Source organism: Elephas maximus, chromosome 10 (genome assembly GCF_024166365.1).
Source record: "Elephas maximus indicus isolate mEleMax1 chromosome 10, mEleMax1 primary haplotype, whole genome shotgun sequence".
In the NCBI taxonomy this organism is placed as follows: Eukaryota; Metazoa; Chordata; class Mammalia; order Proboscidea; family Elephantidae; genus Elephas; species Elephas maximus.
Genome location: NC_064828.1, coordinates 12,276,664 through 12,299,194, shown reverse-complemented (window position 1 = coordinate 12,299,194; position 22,531 = coordinate 12,276,664). Strand labels below are relative to the sequence as shown.

The 22,531-nt window shown below is 51.5% G+C and overlaps 4 protein-coding genes and 1 non-coding gene across 7 annotated transcripts; 3 read left to right on the top strand and 2 right to left on the bottom strand.

The window, feature by feature from the left end:
* Positions 1 to 1,153: 1,153 nt before the first annotated feature.
* On the bottom strand, positions 1,154 to 4,786 carry ELL3 (elongation factor for RNA polymerase II 3). The gene is made up of 11 exons (XM_049898038.1): positions 4,599 to 4,786; positions 4,336 to 4,371; positions 3,872 to 3,984; positions 3,577 to 3,784; positions 3,408 to 3,487; positions 3,193 to 3,268; positions 2,845 to 3,019; positions 2,721 to 2,763; positions 2,405 to 2,576; positions 1,847 to 1,891; positions 1,154 to 1,764 (listed from the first exon to the last, which is right to left on the bottom strand). Exons 1-11 carry the CDS (start codon positions 4,728 to 4,730, stop codon positions 1,654 to 1,656), a joined length of 1,191 nt encoding a protein of 396 aa, XP_049753995.1. The 5' UTR covers positions 4,731 to 4,786; the 3' UTR covers positions 1,154 to 1,653.
* A 1,110-nt stretch (positions 4,787 to 5,896) lies between these two features.
* Positions 5,897 to 6,001, top strand: LOC126084905 (U6 spliceosomal RNA). The gene has a single exon (XR_007519134.1). It is a non-coding gene; the product is annotated as a U6 spliceosomal RNA (small nuclear RNA).
* A 6,642-nt stretch (positions 6,002 to 12,643) lies between these two features.
* On the top strand, positions 12,644 to 14,446 carry SERF2 (small EDRK-rich factor 2). 2 transcript variants are annotated; one of them, XM_049897678.1, is made up of 3 exons: positions 12,644 to 12,746; positions 13,361 to 13,469; positions 14,087 to 14,446. In XM_049897678.1, exons 1-3 carry the CDS (start codon positions 12,740 to 12,742, stop codon positions 14,370 to 14,372), a joined length of 402 nt encoding a protein of 133 aa, XP_049753635.1. In that variant the 5' UTR covers positions 12,644 to 12,739; the 3' UTR covers positions 14,373 to 14,446. The 2 variants fall into 2 exon arrangements, with proteins under 2 accessions (XP_049753635.1, XP_049753634.1); XM_049897677.1 differs by having other exon boundaries at positions 14,110 to 14,268.
* A 907-nt stretch (positions 14,447 to 15,353) lies between these two features.
* On the bottom strand, positions 15,354 to 19,956 carry SERINC4 (serine incorporator 4). The gene is made up of 12 exons (XM_049898984.1): positions 19,921 to 19,956; positions 19,195 to 19,371; positions 18,848 to 19,026; positions 18,285 to 18,364; positions 18,065 to 18,158; positions 17,663 to 17,874; positions 17,192 to 17,287; positions 16,975 to 17,101; positions 16,473 to 16,545; positions 15,994 to 16,042; positions 15,695 to 15,848; positions 15,354 to 15,507 (listed from the first exon to the last, which is right to left on the bottom strand). The coding sequence occupies exons 1-12, from the start codon at positions 19,954 to 19,956 to the stop codon at positions 15,354 to 15,356; spliced, it is 1,431 nt and encodes a 476-aa protein (XP_049754941.1).
* Positions 19,957 to 20,516: 560 nt separating this feature from the next.
* On the top strand, positions 20,517 to 21,810 carry HYPK (huntingtin interacting protein K). Of its 2 annotated transcripts, XM_049897679.1 has the most exons (4): positions 20,520 to 20,722; positions 21,086 to 21,141; positions 21,461 to 21,512; positions 21,651 to 21,810. In XM_049897679.1, exons 1-4 carry the CDS (start codon positions 20,561 to 20,563, stop codon positions 21,744 to 21,746), a joined length of 366 nt encoding a protein of 121 aa, XP_049753636.1. In that variant the 5' UTR covers positions 20,520 to 20,560; the 3' UTR covers positions 21,747 to 21,810. The 2 variants fall into 2 exon arrangements, with proteins under 2 accessions (XP_049753637.1, XP_049753636.1); XM_049897680.1 differs by lacking the exons at positions 21,086 to 21,141; positions 21,651 to 21,810 and having other exon boundaries at positions 20,517 to 20,722; positions 21,461 to 21,520.
* Positions 21,811 to 22,531: the final 721 nt, after the last annotated feature.

Below are 22,531 nucleotides of genomic sequence, written 5' to 3'. Positions count from 1 at the left end.
GGTGGGAGGGGTTTGAGTTGGGGGTTATTTTCTAATTTTTTTTGTACATTTGGAGCAGTAACAATAAACAGCCCCCTTTAAACTGTCTTTTTCCACGGGATGGAGAACCAGGGGCTCCAGAGCGACAGTGCCCTGTGGATTTTCTGCAGTGACGGCAATGTTCTCTAGTCTGCACTCTCCAGGATGTGCAGCCATTGGGCATTGACATGGGCCTGGGAAAGACATTTTAAAATTTTATTAATTTATGTTTAAGTGGCCACAGGTAAGGCCGGTGGGAACCGTGTTGATCAGTGCAGCTCTGGACCAATTAACTGGGTTCAGAGCTATCACTTGTGAATCCAAATTTCTCATCTCTTTCTATCCTTACATGTTTATTTTCCAAGCCCCCAGCCTAATGATTAGAACAGGTAAGATACCTTTCCTGTTGGCTGATTCTGGTTCTGCCCAGGCCCAGGAATGGGCTGCTGTTTATCCTTGCCCTGCAGCTGTGCTCACGCATGTTTATACCTCCCCAGGGGCTGCTGTCTGCCTGGATGCCCTGCATGGGTGTGGTGGCAGGTCGGGGTTCCGTCCAGGCTGCTTCAGGAATTGCCGATGTTACTGGATGCGGCTTTCTCTCCCAGAGCCCACGGGTGGCCCGTTAACTTCCCTCTCCAGTGGGACTGGGAAAGGCGGTAACATCTGCTTTCCTCTGCAGCAGTGTGGGATGAAAAGGATAGGACTGGAGTGGTCTCCCTTTGTTCAAACTAATTGAACCATTTCCCTCTTCATTGTTGTGGCTAAAGCCAAAACCTGTCATAATTTTCAGTCACTAGGTAACTCCAGACAGGAGCCCTAATTTTAGGTGGTCCTCCAAACACCTGTGTTTACAAAATGAGAGCTTTATTCCTACTGTAATCTCCAGCTGTCAGGTTGGTAGAGGATTTATAACAAAATATATATATCAGGATTGTCCATAGTGCTTTGAAAAGATGCCTACACCATAACCTTGGCAGTTCTAATTCAGAAGACCCAGGCTGGGGTCCGGGCCTCTAGAGAGCCACCTGAATGGGTCCGATGCACAGCCAGGCACAAGAATCACTGCTTCGGAAGATTTAACGGGAGCATATAAACTTCTACAAAGGACACAGAAGCAGTCTGAATTTTTCAGTCATGTTTGTAAAAGAATTTACTTTCAGTACATGGGTAACACGCAAGCCCTTCTCCCTTCAGTAAGATAGCAGTGCTCATTACATCCAGGTGTGCTACAGGTTCCTTTAACTTGTCACCAATAGCTCTTGTTATCATTTCCCTAGGGGGGCTACCAGGCTAGATTCACTTAGTTTGTCTCACATCCTCAAGATACCTTGTCCTGGATATGGTGTCATCTCTCAGGATGCGAAATTGATTTGATTGAGCTAGAGGTGAAGGAGCCAAGCCTCTGCTACTTCTGGGCACAGCCGTGGAGTCGGCGCTGTGCCCAACCCTAAAAATTAAAATCTGGCGACAATGAAAATCAAACCTCAAGAGCCTAGAGCAGCTCTCCTGCTTGCTGCCATAGACTCGAGGGGTCAGCAAGAAGAAAAGCAGACAAGTTGCACTCTACATAGTTCATGGCTTCTGTGTTCCTTCATAGCTCTCACTGGGTGGAGGATCCAGAGCCCTCTGATGGCTTTAGCTGCCCCTGTTCTTTTCCTCAAACTCCAGGATGAGGCCTTTAATGTGGGATAATTTCTGGTGCAGGTACTCACAGCGACGTTTGTCTTCCCTGTAACCTGGGTACCGCTGCGGAGAAAAAGGGCGTCCACGTCAAAAAATAAAATCCTCATTTCTACCTTCTTGCTACTGTCCCCAGACCTTGTCTTACCTTCCTGAACTTTTTATATTCCTTGACTATCTTCTCTTCCAGCACCTGAAACAAAGAAAATGCTAACACCAAGTGTAACGTTGAGCAGTTAGCTCCAGTTCACTTAATGGAGGAAGTAAATTCCCTTCTATTCTCTATTGTGTGAGACGAATCTTTCTCTCAACATGGGCTTGGTCGTCACCTTGCTTGCTCACTGAACAAACGCAGGGTTAGGAGTAGTTAGCAGGGCGTTAATGGCCAACAGGAGGGCAGTGGTGGTTCGGTGGTAGGATTGCTCTCCGCGGGGGAGGCCCAGGTTCCACGGCTGGCCAGTGCTCCCACGTGCGGCCACCACATATGTCAGTGAAGGCTTGTGTCTTGCTGTGATGCTGAACAGGTTTCAGCAGCTTCCATATTAAGAGAGACTAGGTAGAAAGGTCTGGCGACCTGTGGGTTATAATGGTCTAATCCTAATTGTGCATGGGGGGCACCGTGAGTTGAGGGGGGCGGCTTGATGGCAGCTATCTAGAGCAGTGGCAGTAGATGAGAGCTGGAAAGCCAGCATGGTCCAGTCCTTACCTTGTGTTCAGGAGTTCCTCGCTGAACTCTCTTGATCTCTGCTCCCAACTCCATGAACCTCTGGCTTGCAGCTCCAACGCGGGCATGCAGGATGCGGTATTCAGCATAGTCTGTCTCAAAGTCCTGCTCGTAGGCGTGTTGCTGCTCTGCACTGTGGATGGCTCTGTATTGCCTGCCAGGGGCAGAGAGTTATCTTCCATTGCATTGTCCCCCAAAGCTCCCAGGCCCTGGGAAGTTTCATCCTGATGTAAGGGGAGAACTAGGGCATTATGTGCGCAAGGCATGACGGTGAAACTGGGAACAGCAGGGGACTCACAGGAGGTAGTCTGGTACCTCTTCAGGGCTCGGGGATTCAGAGTCTAGGAAGGAAGCAAGGATCACAAAGGTGATTTTAGGTCTTTTTCTGCTTTGGCAGTTTTTCCCTCCTCTCATTAACTCACCTGCTTGAACCAAGGGACTGTCATCCAGCCGGGGGCCCATGTCTTCATCTTCTTGTTCCCAGTCTTCCTCTTGTAGGTCCTGACTGGAAAGCCCTTGCAGGGGACTTGGGGCTAGAGGCAGAGCTCTGCGCCTTTTTTCTTGTAGTTCTGAAGTGGCTGCGGATGCTGGACGTTTCTGTTGGGGAAAATACCTGTGTCACACACACATGAAGCCAGCATCCTATCCTGCCCTTATTCCACCTCCTGTATAATGAGCTCTGGAAGCTTCAAAATAAGGGCTTCTAATTTTTTAATTGCAACCTGACTGGACAAAGTTGTCTTTGGAAAGTCCTTGCTGTTACAACTTGCCTTGTCCAGATGTTTCTGGCTGGCAGAGGAAGACAGTCTGTGATCAGGCTCCGCGGTTTGAAGATGAGTCTGGTTCCTAGGGTTTGCAATCAGGGAATAAGAGAGAAGAACAGGGTAGGGGGTGGGGCAAGATCTCATTACAGCATTTTAGGGTGGAGGTTAGAAGGCAGACAATGCCAGGGCCTCTCCAGTTCGCCCCACCCTGCCCCCAGTACCTCACTTCCCATTGTGCCCTATGTTCCCTGGAGGATCCTGGGAGTGACTGTCTTTGGTTGCTTGCCAGGGGATCTGGCACCTGGCGGGGAAAGTGGTAGGGGCACTTGGCTTCCTGGGCATCAGGCTTTGTTCCACCTTATCCCCAGCTCCTGCAGTTTCTGGCCTTACCTCTTCTAATGCCACCTGTGCCTGTGATACTGTGTCTCCTTCAGAGTCGTCTCCGTCTCCAGTGTTCTGCCAGCTCCCTGGGTCTCTGGCTTCTTCAGTCAGGATGTGTTCCTGAACTAAAGATGGGGCTGGGACAGAATCCATGGCTGCCCAAATGGTGAGGCGTTCCTTGAGTGGGCCCAGGCAGTGGAGGCAGTTAGGTCCAGATCTGGAGAGGGGTGATGAAAAAACCAGGAGGGTGGAGAACTTTCAAACCCTTTTCTCCCCATTCCCCCCACTTCCCCAAAACCATTACCTGCTCAACCTTTGGTACACAAGGTCCAAGCCACCACCAGGACCTTCCTGGCCACACTGGGACACTATGAAGGAGAAGAGGCAGGACCAGCCAGGGCCTGGGAGTCTTAGATACTGGGGGTGGAAGGAGACAGTAAGCCACATGAAGCCAGTCCCTCCCCCCTCCTGCCAAGCCACTTCCTGAGCCAGCCTAGGGCAGAAGATGGGTCCCATGAGGCTCGTTAGCATGGCAGGTGCAGCTGGGCCTGAGTTCCCCAGGAGGCCGTGACGGCACAGTCCACTCAACCATAGCCTCCTGGGACCGCAGCCCCAGAAGCCCCCCGGCCCCTCTCGGGGCTCAGTTCTCGGAACTTCCTCAGACCGTGACTGCTGGCAGCCACTGGCCCTGACCGCGCCGGCTCCGCGTCGCCCTGAGCCTGTCTGTGGCTCCCCCACCTCCCTCGCACGCCCCGGGCCCGCACTTACCCCGCGGTTGCCTTGGAAGGCGATCGCCGGCCGTACCTGCGGGGAGAGTACCCACACCAGTTGAGCTCGGGTGAAGCGTCGTCCCCAGGATAAGACATCGGGGACCCGCGAGCACCTGCCTCCAGGTTTCGCTTGGAGAGGTGGAGAGCCCGGAGCCTGCGGGTGCGACTTCCCCTCCCCAGGCCCCTTGGCCAGGGTCGCCGGCTGGCGCCCGGGGTCCCGAGGAGCAGGGGCTGGGGAAGAAGGGGCAGGGGGCGTCCTACCTGTTGCCGCTGACACTCTTGCAGCGCCCGCAGCGCCGCGTGGTTGAGCCTGAGCAGGAGGAGGCTGGTCCGGGCAGCAGGCGAGAAGCACAGCCGGAGCTTCCCACCCAGAGGCTCCTGGGGTCCCTCCATCGCCGCGAGGTCGAGCGCGAGGCGACCGGGGCCGCTGGCGAGGGCCACCGCCACCACCTAGACTGTGCAGGGTTTGGCGGGCACGCCCGGCAGCCCAGGTCGGCCCCGCCCCCCACGGGGACCCCGCCCCCCACGGGGACCCCGCCCCCCACGGGGACCCCGCCCCCCACGGGGACCCCGCCCCCCAGCCCGCACCCCCCGGAGGTTTCCCAGGCGCCTGGGCGGTGCGTCGCGCTCCCGGGCCATCCCTGCGGGCCCAGGCGCTCGCTTCTTGGATTGGCGTGGAACGCATTGCACTTTCGAACCGGGCTATCCCAGTTCGGGAGAGAGAACATCCGCGGCCAGCTTCGGCCCCCTCCCCCAGATCCCCAGCTGGCCTGTTTCCCCAGCCAACCCGAACTCGTAGTTGCCACCTCTAGGTAAAGCTGAACTTGCAACCCCCTGAGGATTTCAGCCGCAGAGGGGCGGGGAGGGAGGGCCCGGTTGCTGGGCAGACTCGGTCCACCGCGCCTCTGAGGCCGTGAGCCCCCAGGGACCTAATCAGGGCCCCAGCGCTCCCAGGGGTTCTTGGCGTCAACACCCAGCGCGGCGCGGCGCGGGACTGCGGACCTGGAGCCGGTTTCTCACCAAAGGTGGAGAGGCTGTCAAGCCCGGTGGGTGTGGTGGTAACGGGGAAACTTGGCTGTCACGGGCTGGAGCGCCCCCGGCTGGACCCGGCCAAGGACGAAGGCTGGAGAGTTGCAGGGCAGAGGGGAGGGACAACTCGGTCTCAGCTCTCACCTCCTGGCCAGGGCAGAAGTGAGCTGGCAAGAAAGGGAGCTGGCCCACTCCCTCAGGAGGTGCCATGAAGTTGCCTGGCACCTAGAATAGGTATTTTCGGAGGTCCGGAGCCTGGCGCAGTGAGACCCCAGGACCAGTCTCTGGCTGGCCCTGGGTGCCTCCGCTATTCGGGTATGTTTCCCAGGAGCCCCGATGTTGTTCTCTTCTTCCTAACCAGGATCCCTGTGCGAAATCCCCGGAACTACATAATCCCAGGTGGCCTTAATCCCTCCATTCTCAAATCAGTTACCCCCACGTTTGTCAAAACTCATCACACTGTACATTTAAAATGTGTGTATTTTATTGTATGCAAATTGTACTTCAACTGTTTTAAAATTAGTGCAGTAGTGCTGCTTCAGCAGCACAGATACTAAAATTGGAGCCCAACAGAGAAGATTAGCATGGCCCCTGCACAAGGAGACACGCAAACTGGTGAAGCCTTCTGTAGTTTTGTGAAACTTGCCACGTCCAAGAAAAAAAAAAAATCAATGCAATAAACCCCTAGTTCCAACAATAAAAACATTTACCTGTCCATCTACTCAGGTTGTCTGCTTCTCTGGGTGACAATTTGTTAACCTGATGAACAGATGTGGTGATGGGTTAAGCTGTCTCCCAGGCCCCCTTTTCTTCTCGGATGACATCTGTGGTCTTCTGTAGAAATTTCCTGGATTTTAACTCAAAGGGGAGAGTCTAACAGTAAAACTATCAGGAGTAGCAGGGGGAGCAGGCTGTAAGTGCAGGAGGCTGGGGAAGATAGTGAGGGAGGGACCTAATATTTGTTGTGTGTCCCTGTGTGTCAAGAGCTTTGTATGTTATATCATTTAATCCCTACAGTAACTTTTTTTTGTTTCAATATATATTTTTTTAATTTTTATTGAGCTTCAAGTGAACGTTTACACAGTAACTTTTTAGAATAGGTATTTTATCCACATTTTTCCTTCACTCGACAGATATTTATTGAGCACTTACTCTGTGCCAGGCACTGTACTAGATCCTTGGAATACATCAGTGAATAGATTCTTGCTTTGGGGTAGCTTACATTCTACATGGGAGGGAACAGTCCATAATTACCATGAGAAATAAACATAAGAAGTATTATAGTGTATGTTAAAAGGTGATAAGTGGTATAGAAAAAAGAAAATAGGGTAAGAGGGTTTGGGAGTGGTGGAGGGAGGAGGAAAGACTGACTGCATATTAAGTAAGGTAGTCACAGAAGGCCTCTGGGAAAACATTATGTTTAAGCAACACCTGAAAGGAGGTGAGCAGACCAGCCAAGCTGCACTGCTGAAGGAGATGGTTTCTAGGCAGACGGGACAGCCAGTGCAAATTCCCTAAGCTGGAAGTGTTTGAGGAAAGGCAACTTCAACAAAAAGGAAATACAGTGGTGTCCATGGCAGGATGCTCGGCAGTAAAATAAATGCTAGAGTTGATGTAGCCTAACAGAATCAAAGGTCAGGATACCTTTTGCTACTCACTTTCTTCAGCGTAAGGCTGGCTCCCTTCAAGTTCGTTCACTAGAGCGGCCAGAAGCAGGAGGGGCTATGTGCTTCTCTGTTCAAGTCAGTGGGAGAGAGCACTGTCCCTCCCAGAGCAACGGGACAAAAATCCTTCCCTTTGGTCTCATCAGGCCAATTTAGGTCACATGCTCACTCTTGATAGTTATTGCACCTACAGGAGAATACTACATAATAACTGGCTTAGGCCTGGGTTCTTAAACCAATCAATACTCGGGGACCCTGTGCCCGAGAAGCTCCTAGTCCAGGAGAAGACAGATGACAAAGACTTTCCTCCAGAGCCGACAGAGAAAGCCCATCCCTGGAGCTGAAGCCCTGAATTTGGACTTCTAGCCTACTATACTGTGAGAGAATAAACATCTGTTTGTTGGAGCCATCCACTTGTGGTATTTCTGTTATAGCAGCACTAGATAACCAAGACATAGGTATACACTTAATATTTTATGAATAAACGAATAAACTGGGATATCAATAATATCTTCCTCTCCAAGACCTCTCATCCAGTCTCTCACTGAGTCTCCAAATCATATTTTGAAATTGCCCACTTGTGCCATTTCTGCTGTCGCCATCTCAGTGGCTCTCTTCTCTGATGTAATAGACATCTTTTATGTTTCCAGAATCCTTTTTTTTTTTTTTTAACAAGCTCCCCTTCTTTGAGGAAACTGCTCCTTCTCCATACTAACCATGTGATCCTGATGGGGGCTGCTCCGTGTATCCTGTCCCACACCCACCTCCTCACCACAGGTGGCCACCTGACCCATCAGAGCCCTCTTCTGGGGTTTTAAAAACTAAAACTAAGGGAAGAGGCTCAGGCCTTCTCTCTTGGACAAGCTGTGAGATACAAGGGTAGGTGCCATTGGAGGCCATCTCCTGTCATGTAAAGGAATCTAGGTCTGAGAAAATGAAGTAAGAGACATGGAGGCGTCCTCCTTGTCACTGGTTCCAGTTTCTCCTATGGCTAGCCACACCCCAGCCCATCCCCCAGTTTGGTTAGCTAAGCCAACAAATCCCCTTTCTGCCCAAATCAGTCTGAACTGAATTTCAGCTTACAATTACCAAATGGGGCCTAGTATCTAGGATGCCTGTGATAGCCTCCTGACTGGCCTCCCCATTTTCATTCATTTGCTCTAATTCATTCTCCACCTGCAGAGTGAGCTTTTCAAAACGTATGTCCTGCTGCTGAAGAGCACAAGCTGGGCTGGACTCCCAGCTCCACCCTTTACTATCTGAGTTTCCTTGGGAAAGTCTGGTAACCTCCTTATGCCAAGGTTTCTAAATCAATAAGCGAGGGATAATGATACCCCAAAAGGTCACTGTGACACTCAAGTAAGAAAAGTACACTTAAGTACCCAGTAAGCATTGACTTCACGTTAACTTGCAGCTGTATTAGCAGTAGTACTTCAGATCACTTCACTGCCACCTACCTCTCTGACCTAGTTCATACCACCTGCTCACTAGGCACCAGTGACTTGCCTATTTCCTATCTACTAACCTGATGGCAGAGCTCAGGCTGCTAACCAAAAAAGTCAGCAGTTCGAATCTACCAATTGCTCCTTGTAAACCCTATGGGGCAGTTCTACTCTGTCCTATAGGGCCACTATAAGTCAGAATCCACTCATTGGCAACAGGTTTGGTAAGCTGGTGGCTCTTGATGAGATGGCCTGAGGGAGCAGGGCCTTAGCACCTTCACACACGCTGTACCTTCTTCTGGGAAGTTCTTTACCCTCCCTGTCCCCCCCACCATTGACCTGGCTAACTCCCCTTCCTTTTGTCTCAGCTCAAAGTCAGTTGCTTCAAAATTAGGGACTAAATGTATATTCCCTTCACAGAACCAGGAATGCTACTCAGCTAGCTCACACCAGGACAGGTAGTTGTTCACAGATTGTCTTTATTCAGATTATACTCATATCCTTTTTGATGGGTGTGTGCTTGTGATACAGTGGATCAATTTCATATGGCCTTTCTCACCATGGTCTTGCAACTCTCACCAAAAGACTGGGAGGGACTATGTAAATAATGTGCTTTGGCCCACCAAGGGGATTGGACAGCTTGCTAATAACGTAAAAAAGGTGCATGGCACCATGGTGGGGGTGGGACCATGCAAGTAAGATGTATGAACCCCGTCCTGGTCACCTAGTGCTGCTATAACAAAAACACCACAAGTGGATGGCTTTAACAAAGAGAAATTTATTCTCTCGCAGTCTAATAGGCTACAAGTCCAAATTCAGGGTGTCGGCTCCAGGGGAAGGCTTTCTCTGTCTGTTGACTCTGGAGGAAGGTCCTTGTCATCAGTCTTTCCTTGGTCTGGGAGCATCTCAGCACAGGAACCTCAGGTCCAAAGGATGCACTCTGCTCCTGGCACTGCTTTCTTGGTGGTATGAGGTCCCCCTGTCTCTCTGCTCGCTTCTCTCTTTTATATCTGAAACTATAAGACACTACATAATCTTGTAGATCTCATCAATATAACTGCTGCTAATCCATCACAGTGATAGGCTTTACAGCACACAGGAAAATCTCATCAAATGACAAAATGATAGACAATCAAACAATACTGGGAATCATGACCTAGCCAAGTTGACAGGAATTTTGGAGGACACAATTCAATCCATGACAAACCCTAACGAGGAGATTGGTCAGACCCGCTCTCTTGAACAAGCTAAGATATAAGGGTGCACACATCACAGATATATGTATATACATATGGTTTCCAAGAAGCGCCTGGTAGATTCAAACTGCCAACCTTTTGGTTAGCAGCTATAGCTCTTAACCACTATGCCACATCACACATACATACATATTTGTATATATACAAAGGGAGTGAGCGCACACAAGCTGGTGCTGTTTCCTCTATAGTCTATGTTCCATGAATACAGAGATACATATATATACTTTGTTCATCACTGGATACCCAATGCCTAAAACAATAGTGCACACGTATTATGGCGTGCAATTAATATTTGTGGAAAGAATAAGCAAATCTCTACAGCAACTCAAGTTATCTATTTTAATCCTTTCCACAACACTGAGGGGTATATATTATTCCCATTTTTTATACACAGGAATTGAAGTATAGGGAAAGTTAAGTGTCCCAAATCTGAACTCCAGTAAGTAGGAGAGTCAGAATCTGTACATTGTTTGGGCATCACCAATGTTGATCTAGTACATCTAGCATGTACTAATGCGTACGATGTGTATACTGGTGGTATGGGAAGTAATTCTAGGTAGCATAGAAAAAAAAAAAGCATAGAGACACAGCATTAAATAACAAAGTAAAATAACAAATTAAATGCTTTTCAGTCTTCTGATTATTTCAAGAGACACATTCTCTAACACTTGTTAATAATTCCCTTTATAAGAAAGAGAAGGCTGGCCCTAAGGTCAGCATGTTTGACAATAGTATTATTTTGGTAGAATTTAATATATTTTATTTACATTGTTGTAGTGCAATCAATTGCTTTTATAAGGCCTGTCTAGACATGGTCTCTTAACTCCCACAAAATGATTGGCTGGGGCTACACCAATACGGTGTGTAAAACTCCTGCAAGGATTGGACAGTAACTATGCAAATAAGGTACCTGTGGCCTACCAAGGGGATTGGTCAGTTTTGCTATCCTGCTAGGCTTAAAAGAGCTAATCTCACACAGTCTGAGGGAAGCCTCACTACCATCAAGAAGAACCTGGAGTGGACCCTGTCCTTTGGACCTGCAGTCCCTGTGCTGAGAATGTCCCAGGTTCAGAAGACAGAAAGAGCTGTAACACTGAGACCTCACAAGATGGCAGAGGCGCAGGACCAGCAGATGGCTGCAGTGGGCTTGCCTCTAGGCACTTACCCATGGTGCTAAAGAGCTGTAAAACTTGTCGGATCAGGGAAGAGGCCTAGAGCAAGGCCTACCTGCTGCAGGAACAGCCTCGAAGGAGCTGAGGGGTTTGGAAGCTGCCCTGACTGACAACTGTCTTCTGTCTCCTGAGTTATTCCTGTTACTTCCAAGTTGATCCTGATCCTAATAAACCCCATAATCCTCAGTATGGTCTGTGAGTTATGTGTGGCCACTGAAATGAATTATTGAACCCCAGCAGAGAAGGAGAAGGTGCCATGGGAAAGACGTTGGTGTCAGAACTGGTAAAAAGGTTGGAGACTGGAGGTATGCCTGACCTTCACCTCACAGGAATTAGTTTTGGGTGTATGATGGTGATTCTCACCTCTCCCTTTGAAGTTAGTTAGACGAGGTGTGATGCCACTGTGTGACATTTATTTTTATGGTTTCTATTTGTGGATGATACTGATTAAATTTACTACAGGAATATTGTTTATTTATATCCTTTACTTAAGCCTAATTTACAAAAATATTATGTAATAGTTCAGATGATACTTGGGTATGGCAAAAATCATGAGAGTGTTGTTGACTGAGGTTTACTGCAGTGGACAGTTCTATGTCGAGAGGGAAGTAGTTTGAAGTTTCAACCTCAACTTGATTCTGCTGTGGGAACCAGCTGGAGAGAATCCCAAGTTAAAGTTCAGGACTAATGTTTTCCTATGACAATGTTTCGTAAGCATTTCTCTTATATTCAATGAGTTCCTCTGAACTGGTACTGAGTCTTCAGACAGAAAAATAATGCAACGGGGAGGGAACGGGGAGTCCCTGGATGGTGCAAGCAGTAACACGTTTGGATACAGTTCAAACCTACGCAGGACGTCCTCAGAAGAAAGGCCTGGTGATCTGCTTCTGAAAGGTTATTCATGAAAACCCTATCAGGCAATTCTGCCGTGCAACACATGGCATCACCGTAAATTGCCATGGAGGCCACAGCAACTAGTTGGTTTGGCTGAGAAAGAGTTTGGTGGTAAATGGAGCTGCCTCTTGTAACTGGGTGTGGCTGGAGACAGTCCGGTGGGAAATGACCGTTTCGAGGTGCGTTCCTGTCTCTTAGCCCCTCATCCAACTGCAGCGACTCCGGAGCCCTTCACCACTTCGGCGCTACTGCATCCTCACGTACAAAGTTACTGCGGGGAAGCGAGCAGGGCAGAGTCTTGGGATGTGCTACGTGTGGCTGCCAATGTCCGCACTGGAGGGACTCAGGAGGTGACAGTTGCGTGGGAAAGGGTGGATCTAAACTTCCGTTTATGCAAGATTTTACAACAGATTGGGAACGCCTCACGGGTCCGAACAAGTGGTTGAGGGTGCGGACCCCAAGTCACGGCCAAGTTTCGTCTCAGTCCCGCCCAGAACACGGAACCGGCGGGGCCGTCTCGGCGCTCCCCCCGCCCCGCCGCCTCCACGGCGTTTCCTCTGGGTGAGCCCGTCAGCCTCCTACCCGGTCCCCGCATGAGGTCACTCTACCCGGTCACGTGCTCCAGCCCGCGGGAGCGCCACATCGCCAGCCGCACCCCTGCACCCCCGGGCCCACGTGACCGCCCAGCCGGCCCGGCCCAGGCCTCGCTCGGGAAGGCCCGCCCCACGCTGCGCGCTCGCCACGCGAGCCCCGCCCCTTACCCGCTCGCGCTCCGGAGTGGCCCGCGGCGCCACGTGCTTCCTCCTGCCCACTGGGAGCCGGCGCCTGCGAGCGGAGGGGCGGGGAGGAGGGGGCGACCTGTTACGTCGCCGAGGGGGCGGGGCGTGCGACGTCGGACAGAACGAGGGGACGCAAGCCAGGCAGGCCGGAGCCGCTGCCGTCGCCATGACCCGTGAGCGCCCAGACCCCGTCCTCTTGTCCTTCCCTCCCCGTCCGCCCCGAGCGCGGCCGCCGGGCCGCCGGCACGGACCTCCCCGCAGCTTCCCCGCCCAGGCCTTTCTCGGGAGCGTTCTTTAGCGACCCTCACACTCGGAGCCCGGAAATCGAGCCTTTTGCCCACCGATACTTCCCGAGATCTCCCCGCCCGCTTAGGCATATGCCCTCCCCAACCTTCCGCGATCTGGGGTGAGGCCCCGCGCCCCCGGGGGAGGCCCGGAGCCCACTACTCCAGAACCCAGCCCCTCCCCCTGCAGAGACCCAGCCCGGTCCATGCACGGACGCCACCTGTCTGGGTCCCCGCTCCGTCCCGAAGCCCAGCACCCCTCCGCCAGGCTCCTCGGGACCACCCTCCCGCCACCCTCCAATTTGACCTGCCCCGTTGTAGCGTCGCCGCCTCCCCTTCCCTTCCCTCCCCGCCCCCCATGTCAGCAGCCCGGACCCCGAGATGGGCCGCTGTGAGTCCCAGGGGAAGTGTTGGATCCTTCTGGTGTCCTGGGCAGGGGAGGAGGGTCGCTGGTGTGTGGGGAGAGCGGCCCCCACGTCTCACCTTTTCCCTTCTTTCTTTAGGCGGTAACCAGCGCGAGCTCGCCCGCCAGAAGAATATGAAAAAGCAGAGCGACTCGGTTAAGGGAAAGCGCCGAGATGACGGGCTTTCTGCTGCTGCCCGCAAGCAGAGGTAGCCCCGGGGAGGGGGCAGCGGGGTGGGGGTTGGGGGGTGCTGGGTTAGACGAAGGGTGCACCAGGAAAGAGAGGGCTACCTCAGGGCTCGAGCCTGGGCTGGTCGTGAGGGGCAGAGTGCATTGCTTTCTCTAGGGTTTTGTTTCCTCCCCACCCTCCAAATTGTTAGCTCACAGTGTTACAGGAAGGGACTGGGGCGTGTGCCTGCCCTCAGTCTGATTTCCGAGTGCCCCTGGGTCTGACCATGTTAGGGGCAAGGGCAGGGAGCTTCACATTTCAAGTACAGTTGTGGTTGTGAGAGCCCGGAATTTTTTGCTCCTTGCTGTTCTTTGTTTCACCCTCCCCTTCTCCTAACCTTCTCACTGCTGTTACTGGGCGTGGTACTCAGCACAGAATAGAGAGCATAAACCTTGGGCCTGTGTGGCCAGACTTCTGACCCCTTGGGCAACAGCCAGCTGGAGACTGATTGCCTTTTGAGCTTCAGCTCTCTTCCTCTTGTTCTAGGGTGGGAATACAGCAGCCACATGCTGACCTTGGTCCCATACACTTCCATCTTATCCTTTGTGCCTTTCATCCCCCTGCATCTTGTCCTTTTTGCCCTCTGGTACCTCCCAGTGCCCCATCATCTCTACCCCCAGGGACTCGGAGATCATGCAGCAGAAGCAGAAAAAGGCAAACGAGAAGAAGGAGGAACCCAAGTAGCTTTGTGGCTTCGTGTCCAACCCTCTTGCCCTTCGCCTGTGTGCCTGGAGCCAGTCCCACCACGCTCGCGTTTCCTCCTGTAGTGCTCACAGGTCCCAGCACCGATGGCATTCCCTTTGCCCTGAGTCTGCAGCGGGTCCCTTTTGTGCTTCCTTCCCCTCAGGTAGCCTCTCTCCCCCTGGGCCACACCTGGGGGTGAGGGGGTTACCCCTTCCCAGTGTTTTTTATTCCTGTGGGGCTCACCCCAAAGTATTAAAAGTAGCTTTGTAATTCCTTGAGCGCCTGGTTTGAATGGGGACTTGGGGGGATGGGGTGGAGGAATGGCTGCCCTTTCCCACCAACAGGGGAGATAACTTTAGACTCCTGAAAGGTTGTGGATATGTAGGCTGATAAATGAAACATCACAGAAAAACTCTTTATTATACAATGACCAACAGACAAGCACTGTGGGCATGTAGTAGAGGAGTCTTCTAAGAACCACAGGGACTTCTTTTCTGTGATTTTTGTCCCCCACACAGACCTGGTACACCATCCCAAGGATGAAGTTGAGGGCCTAAGAGGAAAGGCTGCAAGACCTAACTTTATGCCCCTCTTCTCATTCTTCCTCAGTCTGTTTGCCTGCTTGAAAGTTGGCCAAAAAATCCTGCTGCTCTCGAGTGTTCACATTCTCTTTTGCTCTGTCATTCATCATGGAATGAGGGTGGTTTTTGTCTTCCCTTGACCTTAATATCAGGATTAAAACCTAGGGTTAGCCCTGGGCTCCTTTCTTCCTTGCCCTGGTTCTGTGGTTCTGGGCTTATATTCCTGTGCCCAGGGCTGAGCTGCTTGTTTTCCTTTTTATCTCCAAGGACAGAGCCAAGTCTTCAGTCCCTGTTGGTCTTCCCCTACCCCCACCTCCAGCTCAAGAACCAGGAAAGGACTGGTGCCACACTGTCTGCTGGGATCAGCAGTGATTCCTGGGTTGCTGACTTGGGAGTTAGGCTCTTGAGCTGGGATGAAGACATAATGGGAGCTCCATTGAGTCAGAGACTCTGCCAGGACATTAGGATGCATGTGCCACTTCTTTCAGTTCAGACATAGTACTGACTGTCTAACCTAAAGGCGGATAACTGCCTGTTGTGTTCTTAAGATACTGAGCTGAGCTGGACAGCTCCCCTGAGCCAAGACTAGGGGCACAACCTCAAGGGAGTCCCAGCTTATGAGAAGGTCCCAGATTGGAGGCCAATAGCAGCCCCAGATAGAGGAGTACACAGGCCCAGCATGAGGCAACCTTGACCCAGAAGGTCGCCCAGCTACCCTTGGTGAAAGTCTTTTCCAGTTCTGCTTCCTCGTAGCTGTGGAATCAAAGGCTCTGGTTAGAGAATGCAGCACCTCAGCTTTTAGACCTATCCTGCTTCCCCACCCAAAGACTATGGCAGACTGTGTGTGTCTCCTGAGGAGCCTTAGGAGTGGCCTTGAATTGCTCTTTTCCCAAAATAGCTGTGTTTTCAGCGGAATGTCCCAGCCTCAGCTCCATCCTACCTGAACCAGTTGGTAAGGGTCACCATGACGTAGAGTGATGCAAGGAAGAAGACGAAGTGGAAGGCAGAATAGCTGTAGGAAAGATGCTGGGCTTGCCCTGGAGGAGCTGGAGGGGTCTCTTGGTCAGTTGGCCTGGCAGCCCTACCCCTCGGCCCTGGAGAGATGCAAGGGCTGCTAGGAGCTGTTCTGCTAAACTACCTCTTCCCTCCTCCCCCAGCTTCTTTCCTGGAGGCTCCTGAGGGCTCTTTGGCACTCTCCAGAGATCCCCTGTTGCTTAGGGACCCTCATTTGACACGTACCTTCCTCTGGCTCCACTGTTTTGGGGCAGCAGAAACAGAGAGAGGGCTTCTGCAAAAACAGAAGGCAGCATATTTTGGAACGACTGCAAAGAATGTGAGGCTGTTAAACTAGGAAACTCCTCTTTGAGAAGATTCACCATGTGTAACAAGTGGAGGCACACCTGGGTTCAAATCCCAGCTCTGGCACATAACTGACTATGGGACCTTGGGTAGAAGATGTTTAATCTGTGCCTCGATTTCTCCATTTGTAAAATGGAGCAAGTACCTACCTCACAGGGTTGTTGTGAGGATTAAATTAAATGAGATTATGTCTGTAAAGTATCTAGCCAGTGCTTAGCACCTTGTGGGTACTCAATAAAAGGTATTAGCAGCTAGAATCTGAGCATTCTGGGTAGAGGTTGTTAGGATGTGTGTGGGTGCGTGTGTGAGTGTGTGTGGTGGGGGAAGAGCGTGGGGGATATGGAGCGCTCCATTCTCACCTGGAACTCATAGCTATAAACCTTGATGATCCACAAGGTCCCAAATACCTCAGCCAGGTAGGAAGCCTCGTTACTGAGAAAGAAGAGAGAGTTCTCAAGCAGGCCCCGTCAAGTAGTCTGTTGAGTATTTACTGCCAGTGGGTCCATACTGGTAACCCTCAGGAGGGTACTGACTGCTCCCTGAGACCCCTTTCCCCCAAAGATTTATTCAGAGCTTGCAGGGATTTAGGAAATCTTTTTGTGTGAGGGCCTAAGATCTGCGCGTGTTTTTAATTCTCAAGTCTCCCCCCCACCTCCCCCGCCACTTCATACAGATCATCTGACAAAATGCTATTCTTAGAAATTGTCCCTGTTCATGGGGAGCTTTCCTCACTCTGGTCTTGCTTTAAAGTTTAGAGTCTAAATAAACCAGCGTCCCGGACATGACCATTCACCCCGTGCCCCAGACGGTGCCCCAGACGTCCTCCCCGTCTCACACCGCTCCCCTGACCCCTTTACGCACCACGCAAAAAGCACACAGGCATACATGATGCCAGCACTCAGCACTGCCAGGGAGGTGTCTGGGGTCTGGGGTCCCGTGTCACTCAGGCCAGGCAGGCACAGGGTGAGATTCTGCCCTTGAAGAATTACTGAGAAGGAAGGGGTAACAGAAGAGGGGTGGCAAGAATAAGCAACTGGGTGTTTGACAGGAGCACAAGGAGGCTAGGTCCCTTGCTTACCTGTGTCTGGAGGACGGCTGGACAGTGCAGAGAAAGTAAGATACATGATATAGCAGCTGATGAGAGAGGCTTGTAGAAGGCCAGAGCGGGTTTGCTCTGTGGAGAATGGGGATCATTAGTCTACACGGGGCTAGCTTCCTCCACTCCTACTCCCACCCCTGTGTCTGCCTCCACCCCGTGAGGGAAGCAGAGATTGTTCTCTCAGATACTTGGATTGAGATTTGGGAAACTGGTGATAATTGTTTTCCTAAAAAGCCCCCCCAATTGAATGTTGTAGGGCTTGTGGAAACCATGGTAGCATAGTGGCTAAGTGCTACTACAGCTGCTAACCAAAGGGTCGGCAGTTTGAATCCGCCAGGTGCTCCTTGGAAACTCTATGGGGCAGTTCTACTCTGTCCTATAGGGTTGCCATGAGTCAGAATTGACTTGACGGCAACGGGTTTGGTTTTTTTGGTTAGGGCATGTACCCACTGAGGCGAATGCAGGGAGCCGTGGAGAGGAAGGAGAGGAGAACACAGAGGCAAAGGTGCAGACCGAGCAGCATTTTGTTGAGCAGGCAGCCAGCTGGGTGCGTGTAGTGGAGGAACAGGAGCACAGCCGCCATACCTGCCATGCTGTAGAAGACCATGGTGGCCAGCAGCACTGCTAGGAGCCAGCCACAGTCTTGGGCTGCACCTGTCTCCCTAAGGGTGGGAGATGGGCCATGGCTCGGAGCTCCAGCTCTTTCTTTCTACCTATTCCTGTTTCTCTTGTGACTTCCCATCCGTCCTGGCCCACAGAGTCATCACACTCCTGAGCTTTTTAGTGCTGCTTGGGCCTAGTAATGCCAGGCAGACCTCCCCAGAAGAGCCCTTAGGGTTACATGCCCCTTACCAGCTCTTGTTCCAGGAATGGGCAAAGGCCGTGATAAGCACCAGCTGCAGCAAGATGAAAGCAAAGCCTCCACAAATGCCAATGTAATGCCAGGCTGCAAGATGGGCATCAGGAAGAAAAGGTAGCTGGTCACATCATGACTCCTAGTCCTCTCCCTGCCCTCTCTCTCAGAAAACCTTGCAGCCTATATCTGCTGACTGGGGTGCAAGATGGAGAGTACCTGGGAAGAGATGCTCATCAGGGATGCAGAAGGCCACAGCACAGAGACCTAGCAGGAACAGCAGCTTGAGGAGCCAGAAGCTGGTTAGGAGGGAGGGAGAAAACCAGACTCAAAAGAAAAGGCAAAACTAATGGCACTGAGTAATCCGTATAAGAAACTGTCAAATGGGGACCTAATTTTGCTGTGCAGACTTTCACAGAAAACACAGTAAAATAAAAAAAAAATGAAAAAGCAAAGGAGAAAGCAAAACATAGGGAAGAGGGCAGAGAAGAGAGAACTATGTGGAGAAAAGGGCCATTCCAACCCTCAGATAGCAAAAGAACATCCAGGCAATGTTTTACACCTTACAGAGGGTTTGCCTAGGATAACCTCACTGTTACCTCCACTTACAGACTAAGAGGATAAGTATCTGGCTCATGGTCACACAGCAAGTACAGAGAAGCAGGGCCATAAACCCCAGTTTTCTGTCTTTTCACAGCACTGTTACCCCATCCCTGGATTTCCGTGACCCAGCTTGTGTCTACTTCCTCCGGTTCCACCCCACCTAGAGAATACAGACAAACCTATGATGCAGTTTTGCCCGTGGGCTGGTGGGGGAGTGGAGGTGGACCAGCAGCACAGCCTGCAGCAGGTGGAAGGTGGCGGTTCCTGCACATACTCGGTACACAGCCCCGGAGCCACTGAGCACTGGGCAATCAGAGTGGCCAAACAGGTGGGCGCACAGCCCTGAGGGCATCTGGATCTGGGGGGAGGGTGTGGGTGAGAATGGCAGGGCGAGTCATGTGCACGGAGAGGCACCTACTTCTTTGCACTGTGTCCACTCGTTTGCCACCCCCCACTCAGGCCAGAGCTCTCCGAAGGTTCTTCTTTGATCCTTCCCTGCATTCCAACCTGATTCCCTCCCACTTACTCCATGCTCCTTGCCCCAGACTTTTTCCACTACTGTCCTTGACAGCAGGAGGCAGCAGACCGCTGAGGTTCCCACATGGAGGAGGATGTACAACAGGCGGCTACAAGTGGACTCCGTGAGAGGGGGCCACCTAGAGTGGCAGCAGCTGGTACCTGGCACACGGCCACAGCAGGACACCTGGGGGTAGAAGGGACGCAGGGCAGCAGGGTGGAGATTTGCTGAGGAAATGCTTACATCAGTGCAGGCGTGAGGTTAACTCATGAGATGGAATTCCACAATTGGCTTTCTTTTTTTCCTTTTGCTCAGGAATTATCAATGTCTTGTTTCAGGCTACTCAGGATTGCCTTCCACAGAAAACTAGTAGGGCTTTCATCATAAGGGCTTACCTGCAGGGTTGAGGGAACCTTCCACAAAGCCTAAGTTACACCTGGCCTCTAACATTTCCCTAGGTTCAGACATCTGGTGCTGGGGGCGTGGGAGAGACTTACTACTCCGAAAACGGCCTCAGAGGGGAGAGGAAGGCCTGTCATCTTGATTAGCTTGCATTCATTTTCCTTAGCTCCAGCTGCCCTTCCGTTCCTATTTTTCAGATACCCTTTGATCAAGGGAGTTTTCAAATCTATCTGCCCAAATACCCTCTCACCTGGTAGAAGAGGGAACTCACTGTGTCACCGCTGACTCCACTGCGTGGCTGTGCCAGGGGCCTGTAATGGCTTTTGCACTCACCATCCTTGTCCCAGAAGTGACGCCCACGTCCACCATACGGGAAAGTAGCCACTTTGTCTTGTCCTCAGCCCATTGGGCTGCCTCCGTGCTAAGCCTGGTCTCCCACTTTAAGGCAGAAAGGCCAGGGTGTGGGAGACATCAGGCAAAGAGCCAGTGACTTCCAGGATGTGGTAAATGCAAATGCCCTGTGAAGGTGTTTTCTCTCCAGGGCCCCATCCCTTGAGGTACTCAGGGTGTTCTCCCCAGATTAAGGAGCAATTTGCATATCTAGCCTCCCATGGATTAGCATTCTTAATTGGTTTAGGATTAGACATCAGGCGTCTAGGTTAACAGATGTGTGTGTGTAACGTTCTAGGTACAGTGGAGGGAGGAGGGATGTCGGCTGGACGTACTGGAGAAGGACACGGCCAGTAGGGTCTAGAGTGGTGACATCTGTCAGGTCTGGAAGGAGGCCCTGCAGAAACCAAAACTGCCCAAGCCCTAAGGGAAGCCTGGCGAGACCAGCGGCGCCTTCTCTGAAGCTGCCAAAGCCGGAGGGTCGTGGGGGCGTGGCCCGCGGTGGCCCCGCCCCTCGCCGGGCGGAAGCTGCGGGGCGGTCCCCGGAAGTCGGGAGGAAGGGCGGTGGCGCGGGGAGCTCGAGATGGCGACGGAGGGGGATGTGGAGCTGGAGTTGGAGACTGAGACCAGCGGCCCGGAGCGGCCTCCCGAGAAGCCACGGAAGCACGATAGTGGTGCGGCGGACCTGGAGCGGGTCACCGACTATGCGGAGGAGAAGGAGATCCAGAGCTCCAATCTGGAGACGGTGAGGTCGGCCGGGAGCGCGTCTGGGCGGACTGAGAGCTGAGGGGCCCCCAAGGCTGTAGCCGGAAACCAGAGCTCCGGGACTGGGTCCCGATCCCATGGCGAGAGTAGGCAAGAGGGTAGAGCCAAGGGAAACTGAGCTGCCACGGGAGGCCGCCGCTTCGCGAGGAGGAGCTGGATGGAAATGGGCCTTAAAGTGGACCTCGTGTGCAACACACAGGATTGAATTAAACATGGTCCCTTGGTTCCTGAAACACCTGCCATCACGAGCACATACAGAACCCACCCGGCGTTGGCTTTTTAGGTCATTGGGGATTGCTGCAGGCAGAGCTTGTGGCAGTAACTAGACCTGTCTTCCCCATAGGCCATGTCCGTGATTGGAGACAGGCGGTCCAGGGAACAGAAAGCCAAGCAGGAGCGGTAAGTCTTCCATCTGCAGCCAGCCCCAGCATTCCCCCTTTTCTCCCCAGACAAAATGAAAAGCCATTGGTGAGTCTACTTTCTGCAGATTTAAGGATTACAACCTTCTTAGCAGAAACAAAGGCCTCCTAGCAACACCTGCTGCAGAAGGGGGAAGGATGGGGAGATTAGGTGAGGGCAGGTGGCAGTCATTTTGTATTTTCATTCCACAAATGTTTATCAAGACTCATTTATTTACAAGGCACAGCTGGGAATGATCCTGCCTGTGAGTTTATGGTGGAGGTAGAGCATGAAGACTAATGCACAGAAATATTTACAGGGAGAAGGAACTGGCAAAAGTCACCATCAAGAAGGAAGATCTGGAGCTGATAGTGAGTAGTCATGCTTAACTAGTGAATGGGTAGGGGAGGTTGTTTCCTGAAACTGATTTTAAGAGCAGAGTCACTGGGTTTTGGCGGCAGTAATGCCTGGTAGGGATCCGGGTGACATGATTGATCATCTTCCTGCAGATGACAGAGATGGAGATCTCCAGAGCAGCAGCAGAACGGAGCTTGCGGGAGCACATGGGCAACGTGGTCGAGGCTCTTATTGCGCTAACCAACTGAGCATGCTTTCTCAGACCCACTGGATTAAGTTATTGCAATAAAGATGTTTTTGTTGTCCTTTGAAGTTTATGGGATCAAGTGCACTGTATATTGTACTTTGTTGGAGGTTTATATGTTGACCCTCCTTTTAACCCTTAATGAACCTATGTGAAGGATCAGTGTAGGTTTGTTAGCAGAAGGAAAGGCCTTCAGATGCAGATGCTAGGCCAGGCTCGTTTCTCTGACTATAGTCTTTTATTCCTCAGTACTTAAGGTACATTTGGACTCTCAACAAAGCTACTGTACCCCATGGCATGTCTCTCCAGCATAGCTTATGAATACTTAAAAGGCCAGCACCTGCCAAAGAGCCCCTGTATGTAGGTGTAAGTTACCAATTTACATTTCCTATTTTTATCCTGAGGAGAAGACAATTTCACTTTCAAAGTTTCACCAGCTTTGGCCAAATCACCCTTGCTGAGCTTTTGTTTCCTCAATTGTAAAATGGTATGTAACTTACGAGGTTTTAAGTTTTGATGAGCGGGTGAATGTAAAATGCTTGGCCTTGTACCTGTCTTAGTGGACACTCTAATGGAAGCTGTAAACACTTCCAAAAGAATTTCAAGGACTTACGTTCATTTTGGTTAGAGGATAATTCTTTAGATGATGTCCCCTTTGGCATACACAACAGTGACCTGTACTTACACTCATCTTTATGTGCTTGTTGGACTGCCTGAGAGTAATTATTTGCACTCATACTTTTATTCTAGGATATTCAAGGTGTTCATGAATACTCCCAGTGAGGCATT

Coding starts and splice junctions, on each gene's coding strand:
- ELL3 (XM_049898038.1), bottom strand. CDS start 4,730: ATGGAGGGACCCCAGGAGCCTCTGGGTGGGAAGCTCCGGCTGTGCTTC. Junction 3,785..3,871: donor GTGTACCAAAGGTTGAGCAG/GTAATGGTTTTG, acceptor ACCCCTCTCCAG/ATCTGGACCTAACTGCCTCC. Junction 3,269..3,407: donor AGGGCACAATGGGAAGTGAG/GTACTGGGGGCA, acceptor TGCAAACCCTAG/GAACCAGACTCATCTTCAAA.
- SERINC4 (XM_049898984.1), bottom strand. CDS start 19,956: ATGGTGGACGTGGGCGTCACTTCTGGGACAAGGATG. Junction 17,875..18,064: donor CATTCCTGGAACAAGAGCTG/GTAAGGGGCATG, acceptor TCCCACCCTTAG/GGAGACAGGTGCAGCCCAAG. Junction 16,546..16,974: donor GCCTGTGTGCTTTTTGCGTG/GTGCGTAAAGGG, acceptor CTTCTTTCTCAG/TAACGAGGCTTCCTACCTGG.
- HYPK (XM_049897679.1), top strand. CDS start 20,561: ATGGCGACGGAGGGGGATGTGGAGCTGGAGTTGGAGACTGAGACCAGC. Junction 21,142..21,460: donor CAGAAAGCCAAGCAGGAGCG/GTAAGTCTTCCA, acceptor AAATATTTACAG/GGAGAAGGAACTGGCAAAAG. Junction 21,513..21,650: donor AGGAAGATCTGGAGCTGATA/GTGAGTAGTCAT, acceptor ATCTTCCTGCAG/ATGACAGAGATGGAGATCTC.
- SERF2 (XM_049897678.1), top strand. Junction 13,470..14,086: donor GCTGCTGCCCGCAAGCAGAG/GTAGCCCCGGGG, acceptor GGTACCTCCCAG/TGCCCCATCATCTCTACCCC.